This window comes from Thermobia domestica, chromosome 16, assembly GCF_964235325.1.
Source record: "Thermobia domestica chromosome 16, izTheDome1.hap1.1, whole genome shotgun sequence".
NCBI lineage: Eukaryota > Metazoa > Arthropoda > Insecta > Zygentoma > Lepismatidae > Thermobia > Thermobia domestica.
In genome coordinates this window covers 125,628,447-125,640,875 of record NC_137469.1, presented here as the reverse complement: position 1 = coordinate 125,640,875, position 12,429 = coordinate 125,628,447, and the positions used below count along the sequence as shown (strand labels likewise).

Genomic DNA, 12,429 nt, shown 5'->3' with positions numbered 1-12,429 from the left:
TTCTCACATTGGTGGGACATAATAATGAGTTTCAAGTTTCTGACGATGACGAAAATCAAAAGTATTCTGCTTCATTCCTGTACAGAAACAACGTTAGATCTCGACTACATGGAGAAAAAGGAAAATGCCGACAATAATTAAGATGTGTTTATTAAATATATCTAGAAAAAGTCAAATAAAGTTGTGTAAACATTAACTATTATCACATTGCTTTTCAAGAAAAGAAATACTTTCTTTCTCGACTCCCCTCTCACTCTCTGTATCCTTCTTCATACAATGATCATGATAATTATTCTATGATAATTTGTTATGTAGAAGTTATGTACCTACTGGTAACTATTGCTTTTCATTAATCATGTAATCTCTGATAATTTGTGTGTAAGTTTGCTCATGTACTTACTAGATATTCATTAATTTCTAATAAGCATATTTCACTTTTCAGGAAAGCAAACAAAAAATTACCACCTATATTTCCATTTTAATATTCTTCCGTAAATAATTAGTTTACTGTACTCCCGAAAGAGAAATCCCAGCCAACACACATCTACCACCCCACAAGTACGAAAAATAAGAATAATCTCAAGTGCTAGACATCAAAATTCAAGCACATCAGCATCAAGAAAACATTTTTTTAAAATATATATATGCATGAAAAACTATTGTACTTTTTTAATCCTTGAGATTCAAATTCAATTTATTTTATCTGAAAATATTTTAGAGGTACAAACGTTACACGTACTGAAATTTGAATTGAATTTATTTTTCTGGGCCGCAGTTTATCGGTAATAAAGAATATTCTGAAATATAAAATTTAATCTCGACTTAAGAATTTGAAGAAAGTAATTTTACGGTGTGAGACACATCAGATTAAGATTTTGTTCAAAAAAAGGTGTTTCATAAATTTAAAAGTTTTAGAGAAAATATTTTAATAGATAACTTTCAAGTGAACATTTTTTGCGTAAGAAGAAAGTTTAAAAGAAAATTATGTTTTTTTACTTTTAAAAGCCACTTTTCCGCCACGAAAAATTTAAATTTTCCTGGTCAGCTGAATAGATTCGTTCTTATAAAAATATCACATATCTTAATCCTGTGCTACCTTTCCATTACAATTCCCCAATTTTACTGGAGGGGATACGCATTCTTATCGAAGTTATATTTATCGTATGAAAAATTATTTCTATAGTCATCCCTATAACCATATAACGTGATAAATCTTCAATAAAGAGGATCCTTGAGGTCAAAACCCTTTAAAATGTATATTTTTTGGCAATTTTGTACCCGTGAAAGGGAGCCAAATAGGTTATCAAATTTGTGAAGGTACTTACCATGGTCCTATGTTATCCTACATAATTTTAGACTTTTTAAATATAAGGGTGGTCCTCTAAATCCAACCGAAACGTAAGAGACGTGCATTAACTTACTTCTGTTCTAAGAAAGTCAATGAACCCTTACACTCACTCGTAACGTAAAAAAATCTAATCAAAGAGGATATATTAATTGAAAAAAAATGAAATGAAATATTTGAGTTTTACATCCCACGTTATGCCGGTGAGGGTAAAAGAGACAGTGATGATGAGAAATGAGTGATATGGTGGAACGAAGAAAGTGGGAGGAAATGGGAGAACCCCGAGAAACCCACGAGCACGGTGTTTGTTCACCATAAAGTCTCACTGTGTGAGCTGGGATCGAACCAGCGACCCCAAGTACCGGAGGTAAACGCTCTACCAGTGAGCCACCGCGCCGTCAGGTATATTAATTCTAAAGCTTCCAAGTTTTAAGTTTTTTTGAATTTTATGCCCATTAAAAAGAACAAGATTAACAGCTTGACTGCGAAGGCATTATCTTGAACATTGCCCCTCGAGGCCACATTACTTTTCTTGCATTAACAGTTTCATTTGACCCAACAATTGCAAAAAAAAAAAGAAAGAAAGAAAGAAAGAAAGAAAAAGGAAAAGAAAAAAGTGCAGACTTTGGTGAGATATGCAAGTTGATGACGTAATTATGAGCGAGTACCACCTTTGCAGTGACGACGCTAGAGGGGGGGCAAGGGGGGCGAGCCCCCCCCTAGAAGCTACTTCTGTCCCCCTGACTGCCACCCAGACTGCCCCTCCAGACTCCTACAATCTTTAAACATTCTACATGTAGTATTTTATATTATTATCATAACCAATCTCATTGTCAAATTGTAGTCTACTTTCCATGCATTTACTATGTGACAGATTAGTCCTAAAGCTTTCTTCTTTGAGCGTCTGGGTATGCACGCATATTTCTGTTTTCTAATTTAGCGCCTTTTGAGGTAAATTTTAGTTATACTTCTTTCTTATGATTTTTAATTATTGTGCCTAGCGAACAATAGTAGATTTGATCGACTTGTTTTCTTCTCATTGGATCAACTTCGATTGGAAACAAAAGAAAGGTAAAACCAGTTACGTAACTTGTTTGTATTTATCCAGGTTTGAAGTTTTCAGTTTCATATTTTGCTTTATTTAAAGATTCTATACTTCTTTTTTCTGAAACATTATTCTCGGCTTTCAATATTCAGAGGATGTGCTTATAACAGCTTAGTTTGCAACTACCAGGGCTTAATTTTTTGAAGAGGATAAAAAGAGTTGTGTTTTCCCTTCCTGCAAATGATGATAATAAATTTATGGAATTAAATTGATTCCCAATAAAACGTACTGTCAGAGTGCTGATCTTTAGTTAGTAGTTGGTTTATACTAGTGCTCGCTTACTTATTTTGTTTCAAAGTACTGACGTGACGTCTACCATATTGACTAGGAACTGCTGAAAAATTCGTAGCCCAACCCAGAAGGAGTGCATGTGGAATGGTGAGGTTTTACTTCTACACTTCCCCCGAGAGTCAATATACGACCTTGTACAGTGTTCCAGTTTTTGCAGAAAAGTTAAAATATCTGAAGATTTCCTCGCACCACTGTTCGTAGCACTACCCCTATCAGATCTAAAATGGCGTCCTTTCAAGTGTTATTTAAGTTTGGGAAATAAGTCACGTAATAGTTAGACGAAGCTAAATCTGCGAAATACGAATAATGATCTAGACATTGAAATCCTAGATTATGCAATATCAGTTATGTTCGCAGGGGCATGATGGACAGGTGTATTCTCCTGAAGGAACAGAATTCCTTTCTTTTCATTTTCCGCGGTGTTGAACTTTGAATTTTTCTTTCAGTTTTGTAAGTAATGTAGAGATTCTGAATTAAATATCTAACCGTTGCGGAGGTAGTCTATGAGTACCACTCCATACTTATAGCAGAAGAATGTTGCAAACAGTTTCTCAACCTACTTCTGTGTCTTGAACGTCTTGGAGCGATGGAGAAATGAGTGCTACTATTTCATTGATTGATGTTTCGTTTCAGGATCATAGTGGTACAACCATATTTCGTCTATGGTTACTATTCGTGAGCGAAATTGATCAGCATTACGGTCAAATTGGAAAAAGACTTCTCTTGATGCCGTCATTTTATTCTCCTGACATATATTTTGGGAACCCATTATGCCAAGAACTTGCGCAAACAGAATCCATTCTGAATTATGCTACCGACGAGTTCCAAAGAAATGCCCAGAATCTGTGACACAAGTTTTGCTGAGAAGGTAAAAACTGAGAAAGTGGGGTGCAGCCAGACCTCAGACTATAATAAGTATATCGTGAGTTTACTATACACTTTAAAAACTATATAAATAATAGCTTATCTTTGTCACTCAAAAACTGGGATGGCCTACGCCTTCCGGCCCCGGGCTATATCCACCACTGGCTGAAATGCTGCAAGAATAATGTCACAAATTGCATCCATGATTTCGGGAAGAGTCATTGCTTTTAATCATCCTGGAAATCGCCACGTTTATACTAAGCCACTTACTCCTTTACCACTGTATATAATGCAGAAGAGTCTCGTGGTGTTTCACTGATTTCCTAATTAATTTACTTCGGTGACTTTCCTTGGTGGAACAAAAATGTTATAACAGTTAGGATCTGGATGTTCGTGAAATTATCTGTTTGGGCACACATAATCACTTCAGAGGTCTGAGAAACAAGAAGAATTTCATTGTTAATATGAAAATTTGTATTTGTACATACAGAGATATGTTTTTCTAAACTACGGTTTCATTTTTCTACTTAGTACCTACACTCCTGGATTCGACTACGATATTTTCAGCAGCTCCTCGTAAATTTCTCTCTCTCTCTCTCTCTCTCTCTCTCTCTATATATATATATATATATATATATATATATATATATATATATATATATATATATATATAACAGAGAGAGAGAGTTACGTAGCATATAGTACTAGACGAATGTGTTACTTATTGCATACGCGAAAGTAATTCAATTATGTTTAAGCTTCAAAAGTTTCATTGAAAAATGTTCCATGTGCAGAGTTACTTATTTGTTAGTTACAAATTTTACTTGAAATAAGTTTAATTTATAATCATATACGTACGTCTAATATGAAAACAGCAACGAAATACACAATGTAATGTAAAATAAGTCAAACGTAATAAATATGTCATTTCTGGTATGGCAAATAGCCGCCCCCCCGAAAATGTATCTGCCCCTCCTTTGCCCCCCTAAGAACTTAAAGCTGGCGTCGTCACTGCACCTTTGGCACTCATGGCAACGAAGACAAAAATTTGCTCTTTTCTCATGAGTACCAAATTTGGTACGCAAGCGTAATTGCGTCATCAACTTGCATATTCAGCCAAAGAATGAATACTCAGAGAAGAACAAGGGGTAATTTGTCCCTCTCATCTGCAAATAAAAATAATTTGGCTGGATATGCAACTTGATGTTGCAATTATGCCCGAGTATCAAATTTGGTACTCATGGGAAAAGAGCAAATTTTTATCTCGGTTGCCATGAATACCAAAGACGACACTTGGGCATAATTGCGTCATCAACTTGCATACCTTAACATATTCAGCAATTTTTGAAATTGTTTGGTCAAGCGAAACTGATCATGCAGAAATACACGTTATAAACCTCAATTCGAGTAGTAATATACGGACAGAAAACTCTCAGCTAAAGCTACCGTTTTAAAGAGTAATTTCTACTCTGTTGAAATGCATGATAAAACACATGTAATTGAGTGCCGATATAGGCCCACATGAGAAAAAAGGAAAACAAGTGGCGAGTACCAAATTTGGTACTCACGACAACTGTGGCAAGTAATGTGAGTACCATTATTGGTACTTATGGTAGTCAACCTGTTAACCTCTAAACCTCTAGAGGTACATTATTTTTCCATACATATCTCCTGGGTGGTCGGCATACACAATGCCAAATTTTAGATTGAAGTTGTCCTATGCACCCCTGGACCATGGCCCCTGGCCCAGAACCTGGGTCCTAAGCCAGGATTTCAGGGACGAAAAGTTAGCCCAAGTGATACTTCATATTTCATTCACCTTCATATTGTTAATATGGAAGTATTGTCGACACAATCTAAATAGTAAAGTATATTAATAATGGTATATTAATAACTATGTAACTATTAATAATCTTGTATATTAATAAGTAAACTATAAATATAAACGGTATATTAATGACTATTGTAACTAAAATCTTACAATATATTTGGATCCTTAAAGATTAGTTTCATTCGTTATTCTTCAGTACATTGTTTCATTTACAATACATCCGAGGCATATATCAGAGAAGGACGAAATGTTTATAAATTGTAAAACTACACTGCCGAGATCTTGCGTGACCAGTAGGATGCATTAACCTTCATTACATGAAGCACATATAGAACTGTCACTGTACAGTTATATACGTGTATCAAGGTGAATTACAGTTGATGCCGTAAAATGAAATCCAGTGAAATGCGAGGTTTAGTTACTGGTGCACTTTCTCTGAAGGAAAGAAAGAACAGAGAATTTATTGAAATAGTATATTATCAATGTGGCAGCAATATTGAGTGAGCATGGTGATGGTACGAGAAGTCGTTCTAGTGGATATGGCAAGAGAAGATGTATAGATCTTGTGTTCGGATGAAAGATCGTTAGTAATGTGTGTAGGACTGAATCATCATTTCATCGCTATTGTGTTAGTCATAGTGTTTACAGAAGTGTTCTCGTCAACAGCACGCTACAATGTGACAAACGTCCTAGTCAACAGAAATTCAGTTCTAGGTGATTCCTAAGAATGTTACAGGTTAATCATTGTCAAATGGTTAGTGCACGCGCGTTCGGCGCATTTTCTCTAGGCACGTGGGTTTTAGGCTTCTTATACATTTCATTTTGGCCGGTAGTACAACGATGAGTGATACTTGTTATTGCACATACTAACTGGTAACCAAAGCTAGATTTCCTATGTTTTTGGTGAGTCAAAGAAACAAACTGAGATTCTGGAAACCACAAGAAAAAAATAGGTATCCAAAACCAGTCAAAAAATGTGTTTAGAGGTTAATACTCATTTGGGAGGAAATAAACAAGCTAAGTCGTGTATGGAGACACAATAAACCAATTGAGAATCCTGCAAGAGCACTGCCAGAATGAATTTTAAAAAAATGGGGAGATGGAGTGGGAAGGATGACTGTGATTGTTTTATATGTAAAAGTAAATCTTTTATCCTCACCTTCTCTTTCTCGCAAAAATTCGCAAAATATCATCTATCTATGGGTTATGGTTCCCTAGATATCGCTCCTTAAATCTCCCGAATTTCGAACTTTTGGAGCCAATATCTGGGGAACTGTGGTCAGCTAGCCAGTGACCACCAGTTACTATTTGGTACCAAAATGTTCACCATTCTCTTAGGTATTGCACAACACTAATATGATCTCTCTTTGACTTACGGTTCCCGAGATATGGCTTCTTAAATCTTCGGAAATCGGCCATTTCTTACCAATATCTCGGGAACACTAAGAGTGACGCGAATGATTCCTCACTTTTTCAGATAATATTTAATATTCTATCGAATAGAGGGCTCAAAACTAAAAAAAAATGCAAATAAGAGACAGACAGACACTAACAGAAACGTAGAGAATTCAGTATCGAACGTTTTAAGATCGTAGGAAAGTGGGGCTATTACTTTGTTACAATTAATAAGAAATTTCTCCTCCTTTCTTACATGCGCTCCGTATATGTACTAGTACATAAAGAAAGTTAACATTTTTTAGTTTTTTCTTTTGAACCCACCAATTGTATAAAATGTGATTTAGTATTAAACGAATGTTTATAATGAGATAATTATACTATATGTTCTTTAATCTGAAGGAAGCTGTTCATTAATATCGTGTATGTATCCACACATCCAAAAACACTTTTCTCTTATATACTAAATGCTTTTGTAATAATACGTTAAAACCAGAAACACATTAAGAAACTCAATTTTACCTTCCACGATACTTGGAAGCTTCTTGCTGTAATGTTTGTGAAAGTGAAGTGAAAGTCAGGTTGTGGTGCTGAAAAATAAAATTAAGTAAAAATTTTATTATCAGGGTCACAGAAGTAAAGCTGAATCTGCTGTCAATAAAATATTAAAAATTAACTACTAAGTAGATACAGTAGATGCCACGTAATTGAGAGCTTCGGAGAGTCAAATACACCTACTATGTATTTTGATTTGTTACTTACCAATGAAAATATTGATAAGATATTTTACAAGGATGATCCTTAAAGCATTTTCCTCGAGTGAATGATATACTACAGTAAACGTAATAAAAACTAAAGTGTAAATATGTCGCTCTCTTGTACGTTTTCGCAGTGCGGTTCATCCAGATCAGATATACGTAATATACAATGTATATTGCATATACAAAAATGATATAATTATTAACTCTTCTTGTGTTGTCATGTTTTCAAAGTAAAAATAAGACTAATAACGTTATATACCTACTTATATATTTTTAAAATTTTAGTTTTATAGAAACATCAGTTAATTGTAAAAAATTGTAAGGAAATAAACGCATATATAATACAGTCTTTTCATTATATTTCTTATAACTATTTAAAAATCGAAACACAGGATTTTTCACTTGTAGTAACATAAGAATTTTATAAATAAGGTAAACTCTCAATATAAATAGTCGTCCTTAGATTGTCTTATTACTAGAATATGTAAGCAGGAATTCTCTCTTTCGCTTTTCAGAGATGTATCACAAATAGTTACTACGGTAGATGAACATTTTTGATTAACTGAAAATGTTTCCATTTCGTTAAGTTTTAATCTCATCTTTGTCTCGGGTAGGGTCCTCCGTTAAAAGCTAGTACCAACAGAAACATCCAGCTTGATCATAATCAAGAGCATCTAAGAAGTCTGAATACCAGCCTCTTCTTTTTCATGCGATACATAGGCATTAATCTATTACACATGAGTCGTCCATTTCCAAGAGGCATCTTGTCCAAAATAAAATTCGATTTTACGATAAGGGCAACATTGGATCAATTGTATTCATAGCATCCACATGATATACGCTTTATAGTTCCAAAAAAATCCGATAAGCGGTGCAAACAAACCAAAATGGCAAAGGAAAAATATTAAAACATTTACAGAAACAAACGGCTTCTTGTCCTTTAGACATGTGTAGTATGTAAATAAAAACAATTTCAAAGCGACTCTCGTGCACAAGTCACAGCTAGATTCAGATAGGTTAATTCAGATAAGTTAACACTTTCCATCTTGGGCTAATCTGATCTTTTTAATCCAGTATCCTGCGTCTTTTAGGCCATTTAAAAAATTATAACATATTGTTGAATAATAATAGATGCACAAAAACATTGTAAACAAGTTTTTGGATTTTAGATTTTATTCTGAATAAACATTTTGGTGATGTAAGAAGGGGTAGTTCACTACACTGCTCTTTGAAATATGTACGGTTTGAACAAAGAAAAATTAAAATAGAAACATAATACTCCCACTTCGTGTCAAGTGCGAGCAGTGACGATGGTGTGTAATAAGGAGCGGGAAATCTGCGGGAACTGAACACTGAGTTCCGTTATTGCGAAGTGACGATTCTGCATGATGCTTTCGAGAACAAGGTCCACAAGGTTGTTTGTTACGACGGTTGACCTCCCATTGCGCTCTTCATCACTCACATTTTAGTGTCCTGCAGCAAATTCTCTAAAACAGGAACGTACCAACTGTTTACTTGTGACGTTAGGGCCATAGACCTAGCACAACAGACGGTGCTAAGCCCTGTGCATCCAAAAACTTTATAACTGCTCGCACTTCACACGCCGCGAGAGCTGGAATAGGAAACCACTTCCATCTTCAAGCTCTGCCACGACGCTTCTGAGAGCATGTCGAAAGTTCCACTTGTTCATGCGCCAAGCTGCATTGGCGTAAGGGGGCTGAAAATTTGGGAGGTAAAAAGAAAACATATATATAAAATGGAAGAAAAAGTAATGAAACGTGTTCAAAATCAAGGAGAAACATTGTTTATTTTTGAAAATTTTCTTGCTCTTCGCGCCAACTACGGTGGCGCTTCGCGGCTGGTCTGTCGATTTCACTCATATTTATGGGGAGAGGACGCCGTCCTATACTCTCGCCCTGGGTGCTGATTTTCCACGGCACAGCGTTGTTTACCCTGTTTTAAAAATTTCGATATCAGGATCTATATCTGAAACATCAATTTCACCTTCTGAAGGAGATCTAAACTCTTCTAAAATATATGATATTTTTTTTTATATTCATGTTACTTGCTACAAACAAGACGACTTCTGTAAAACTAGTTTTCGAAACAAATTATTCCACTATATTATCGAACGTGCTGCAGTCAAACGCAGAAAGTTGATCAGAACAACCAACCTGCAAAAGTTCTTTACTCTTCGCTGGATGTCAGGTGAATAGTATTTCTTCAAGAACTGAGTCTCAGTAAGTATTTAATATGGTCGGCAAACGACCGGAACCCTTAATAAGTTACATAGAGGCTATTACTTGAAAAATGAGTTGGACTTGAGCTCCGGCATTTTGGAATAAACATACAAAACGAGTCTGACTCGGGCTTAGGATCGAAAGTGTTAAAACATATAGTTTTCTCATAGCACGGTAGGTTCTAAAGACAGTATGTTTATTCGTAACGGTTGTTAACCCTTCTATTTTTGTTCATGTATAAATAGAACATGTTTTCAACGATCAGTTTCATTGTCCCATCCACCCAAATAGGGGGTTGGGTCGTGTTTTGCACTGTAACATCCAACGAATTTTGTTCTTTTAACGTGGTGCCTGCTGAGATTGAAACTGCATCCAATTTGGTGTGTGTATGATCTAATTTTGTGCTGGATGAAGAATCACAGACCTCGCACGTACAAGGTTCCACTGAAAAATCGTTAATGAGTAAGAGGTCTGTTCTAGGAGCAGATCCAGGTAAGATTAGATGATATCAGACGATTGCTTCAACTACACTACGGAACTGATTGGCAGGATATTTCTATTACATTCTACATGGATATTAAATGTAATTATATCTTACAGTGTTAGAGAAGAATAAGAAATAAAAATGATGATAGCGGAGGAAAAATGGAAGATTTGGGATACACAGCATAAGTAGAACGAGATGATGGTTCACACACACAATCATCTATAGAAACTATTGTTTGCTACGCAAACATGGTTTGATCACGATCTGTTTTTAAAGTTTAGTTTCATAAAATTTTAAGAGGAGTTGTTGTTTGCTTTCAATAATATTATGACTGCTTTGAAACATTCTTCAAAGCAGGAAATAATATTATAACTGATTTGAAAAATGTTTCAAACAAGTCATTATTTATTCACAAATCGTTTTATTTCAGATATTACAACAATTTATTTATTTGATAGTTATCACATTTATCCTGTTTCGGTTATAATAAACAAATAATTACGTTATATTGTATATCAGTTTTGTCTCCGAAACGCCTTATTTCCATGACAAAATGGCTTCGTATAATTACAAGAGGGATTTTGTCTAAACAATTTGAAAAGACTTTTGTCCAAATTATTTATTAATATTTCCTTCAAACTATTGCATAGTTTTTGTTCAAATTTTTAGTAAACAGTTATTTGCTCCTGATCAATAATTCTGCAAAAATAGCACATATTAGTGAACATTTGAAGCTCCAGAATGTTCTTCTCGATTTCTGGAAAATCTTGTTATGTGGACAAGATGCCACTGGAAATGGACGACTCGTATGTAAGAAGAGCACAACAGTTCACATCTGAATAGAACTCAAACATTGATGCAATTAAATCTTAATATAGCAGATACAATATTCACTTTAAACTTGTTGACGAAGCAGAATTATTTTTAGAAAGACAGAAACAGAAGTTGGCGTGTAAGGTTATGTCATACTTGCAGTTGCATTAGGAGATTTTCACAGTTCAATAGCTTCTCGAACAATGACATATTTGACTTTAGGAGAATATTTATTCTATTTCAGTAAGGTTCTGAAGGCCTGAACTCTATACGTAATTACGTAATGTAGAAAATTACGAAAAGAACAAGCTCGGGTATATAGTGCTCCATTCACCTTCTTCGAATTAATTATTTATTTTTACGTTGTAAATATGGATAGGCCGGAAAAGTATGTATGGCATGATTTTAAACTTTCATGTTTACACCATAATCATATCAGTCTAGCAAGATGTTGGTTAATTGTTTCTTCAGTATTTACTTATAGAAGTGCATAATGTTGTGTGTGATTTTGGTAGTGAATTTTTTCATGGTAATCTTGTTTGATATGTTTAAGTACGAACGTACTTAAAAACCAATATACATACTTTGTAGTTCGGATATTTAGACATTATTTTTCTCATGATCATAAGAATTCTGGCATTACTGATAGATTTGCTAAACCGTATGTATGAAGCAAACAACTATAACTCATTTGCTGACAGTGTAGAGAAAGTATTAATTTTCACTGCTTTCTATAGACAAATTAAAATGTTACGATGACTGGAGTGTTACAGCATTTCTGCCTGACAAGAATTTATAATAAAATTTAAAATTCGATCTCATTATACTAGGTATGACCAATGCCATCCCTGTAAAATTTGAAGTTTGTGATCCTATCAGTGACGGACGGTGAACTTCACTTCAATCATCTCAGTAAATCTACTGTCATTGTTCAACGTATCTTTAGAACCAAAGTGGAAACAATCTCAAGATGAAAGATAAGGAAACATTTAAATCTGCTTACTTACAACAATGTGGTCTTAAACAAGATGGAAATTTTTTCTTGCGCATTGTTCTCGAGAAATATTTATCAATCAACCACCGTTCTTCATACGAAAAATTGCTATACACGTCGTTTCCAAAGAAACATTTCAGCTGATCCATTTCCTTCAGCCTAGATGGACTGTGTGACAGCACCAGGACTTTCTTGGGCAACTTTTAAATGCGAAAGAACATTTCTGAACTGTTATTCGTGGAACGACACAAAATATACAAATATCATTTCTACCACACATAAACAAGGACACATTCTAAGAAT

At 34.7% G+C, this 12,429-nt stretch overlaps 1 protein-coding gene across 2 annotated transcripts in view; it reads right to left on the bottom strand.

Moving 5' to 3' along the window:
- LOC145673395 (uncharacterized) overlaps positions 1 to 12,429 on the bottom strand; it is a 476,309-nt gene that overhangs the window by 68,774 nt on the left and 395,106 nt on the right. For both annotated transcript variants that reach the window (XM_081743054.1, XM_081743055.1), the window contains exon 19: positions 7,354 to 7,421. In XM_081743054.1, coding sequence (XP_081599180.1) covers positions 7,354 to 7,421 — 68 coding nt within the window. The remainder of the gene's footprint in view (positions 1 to 7,353; positions 7,422 to 12,429) is intronic.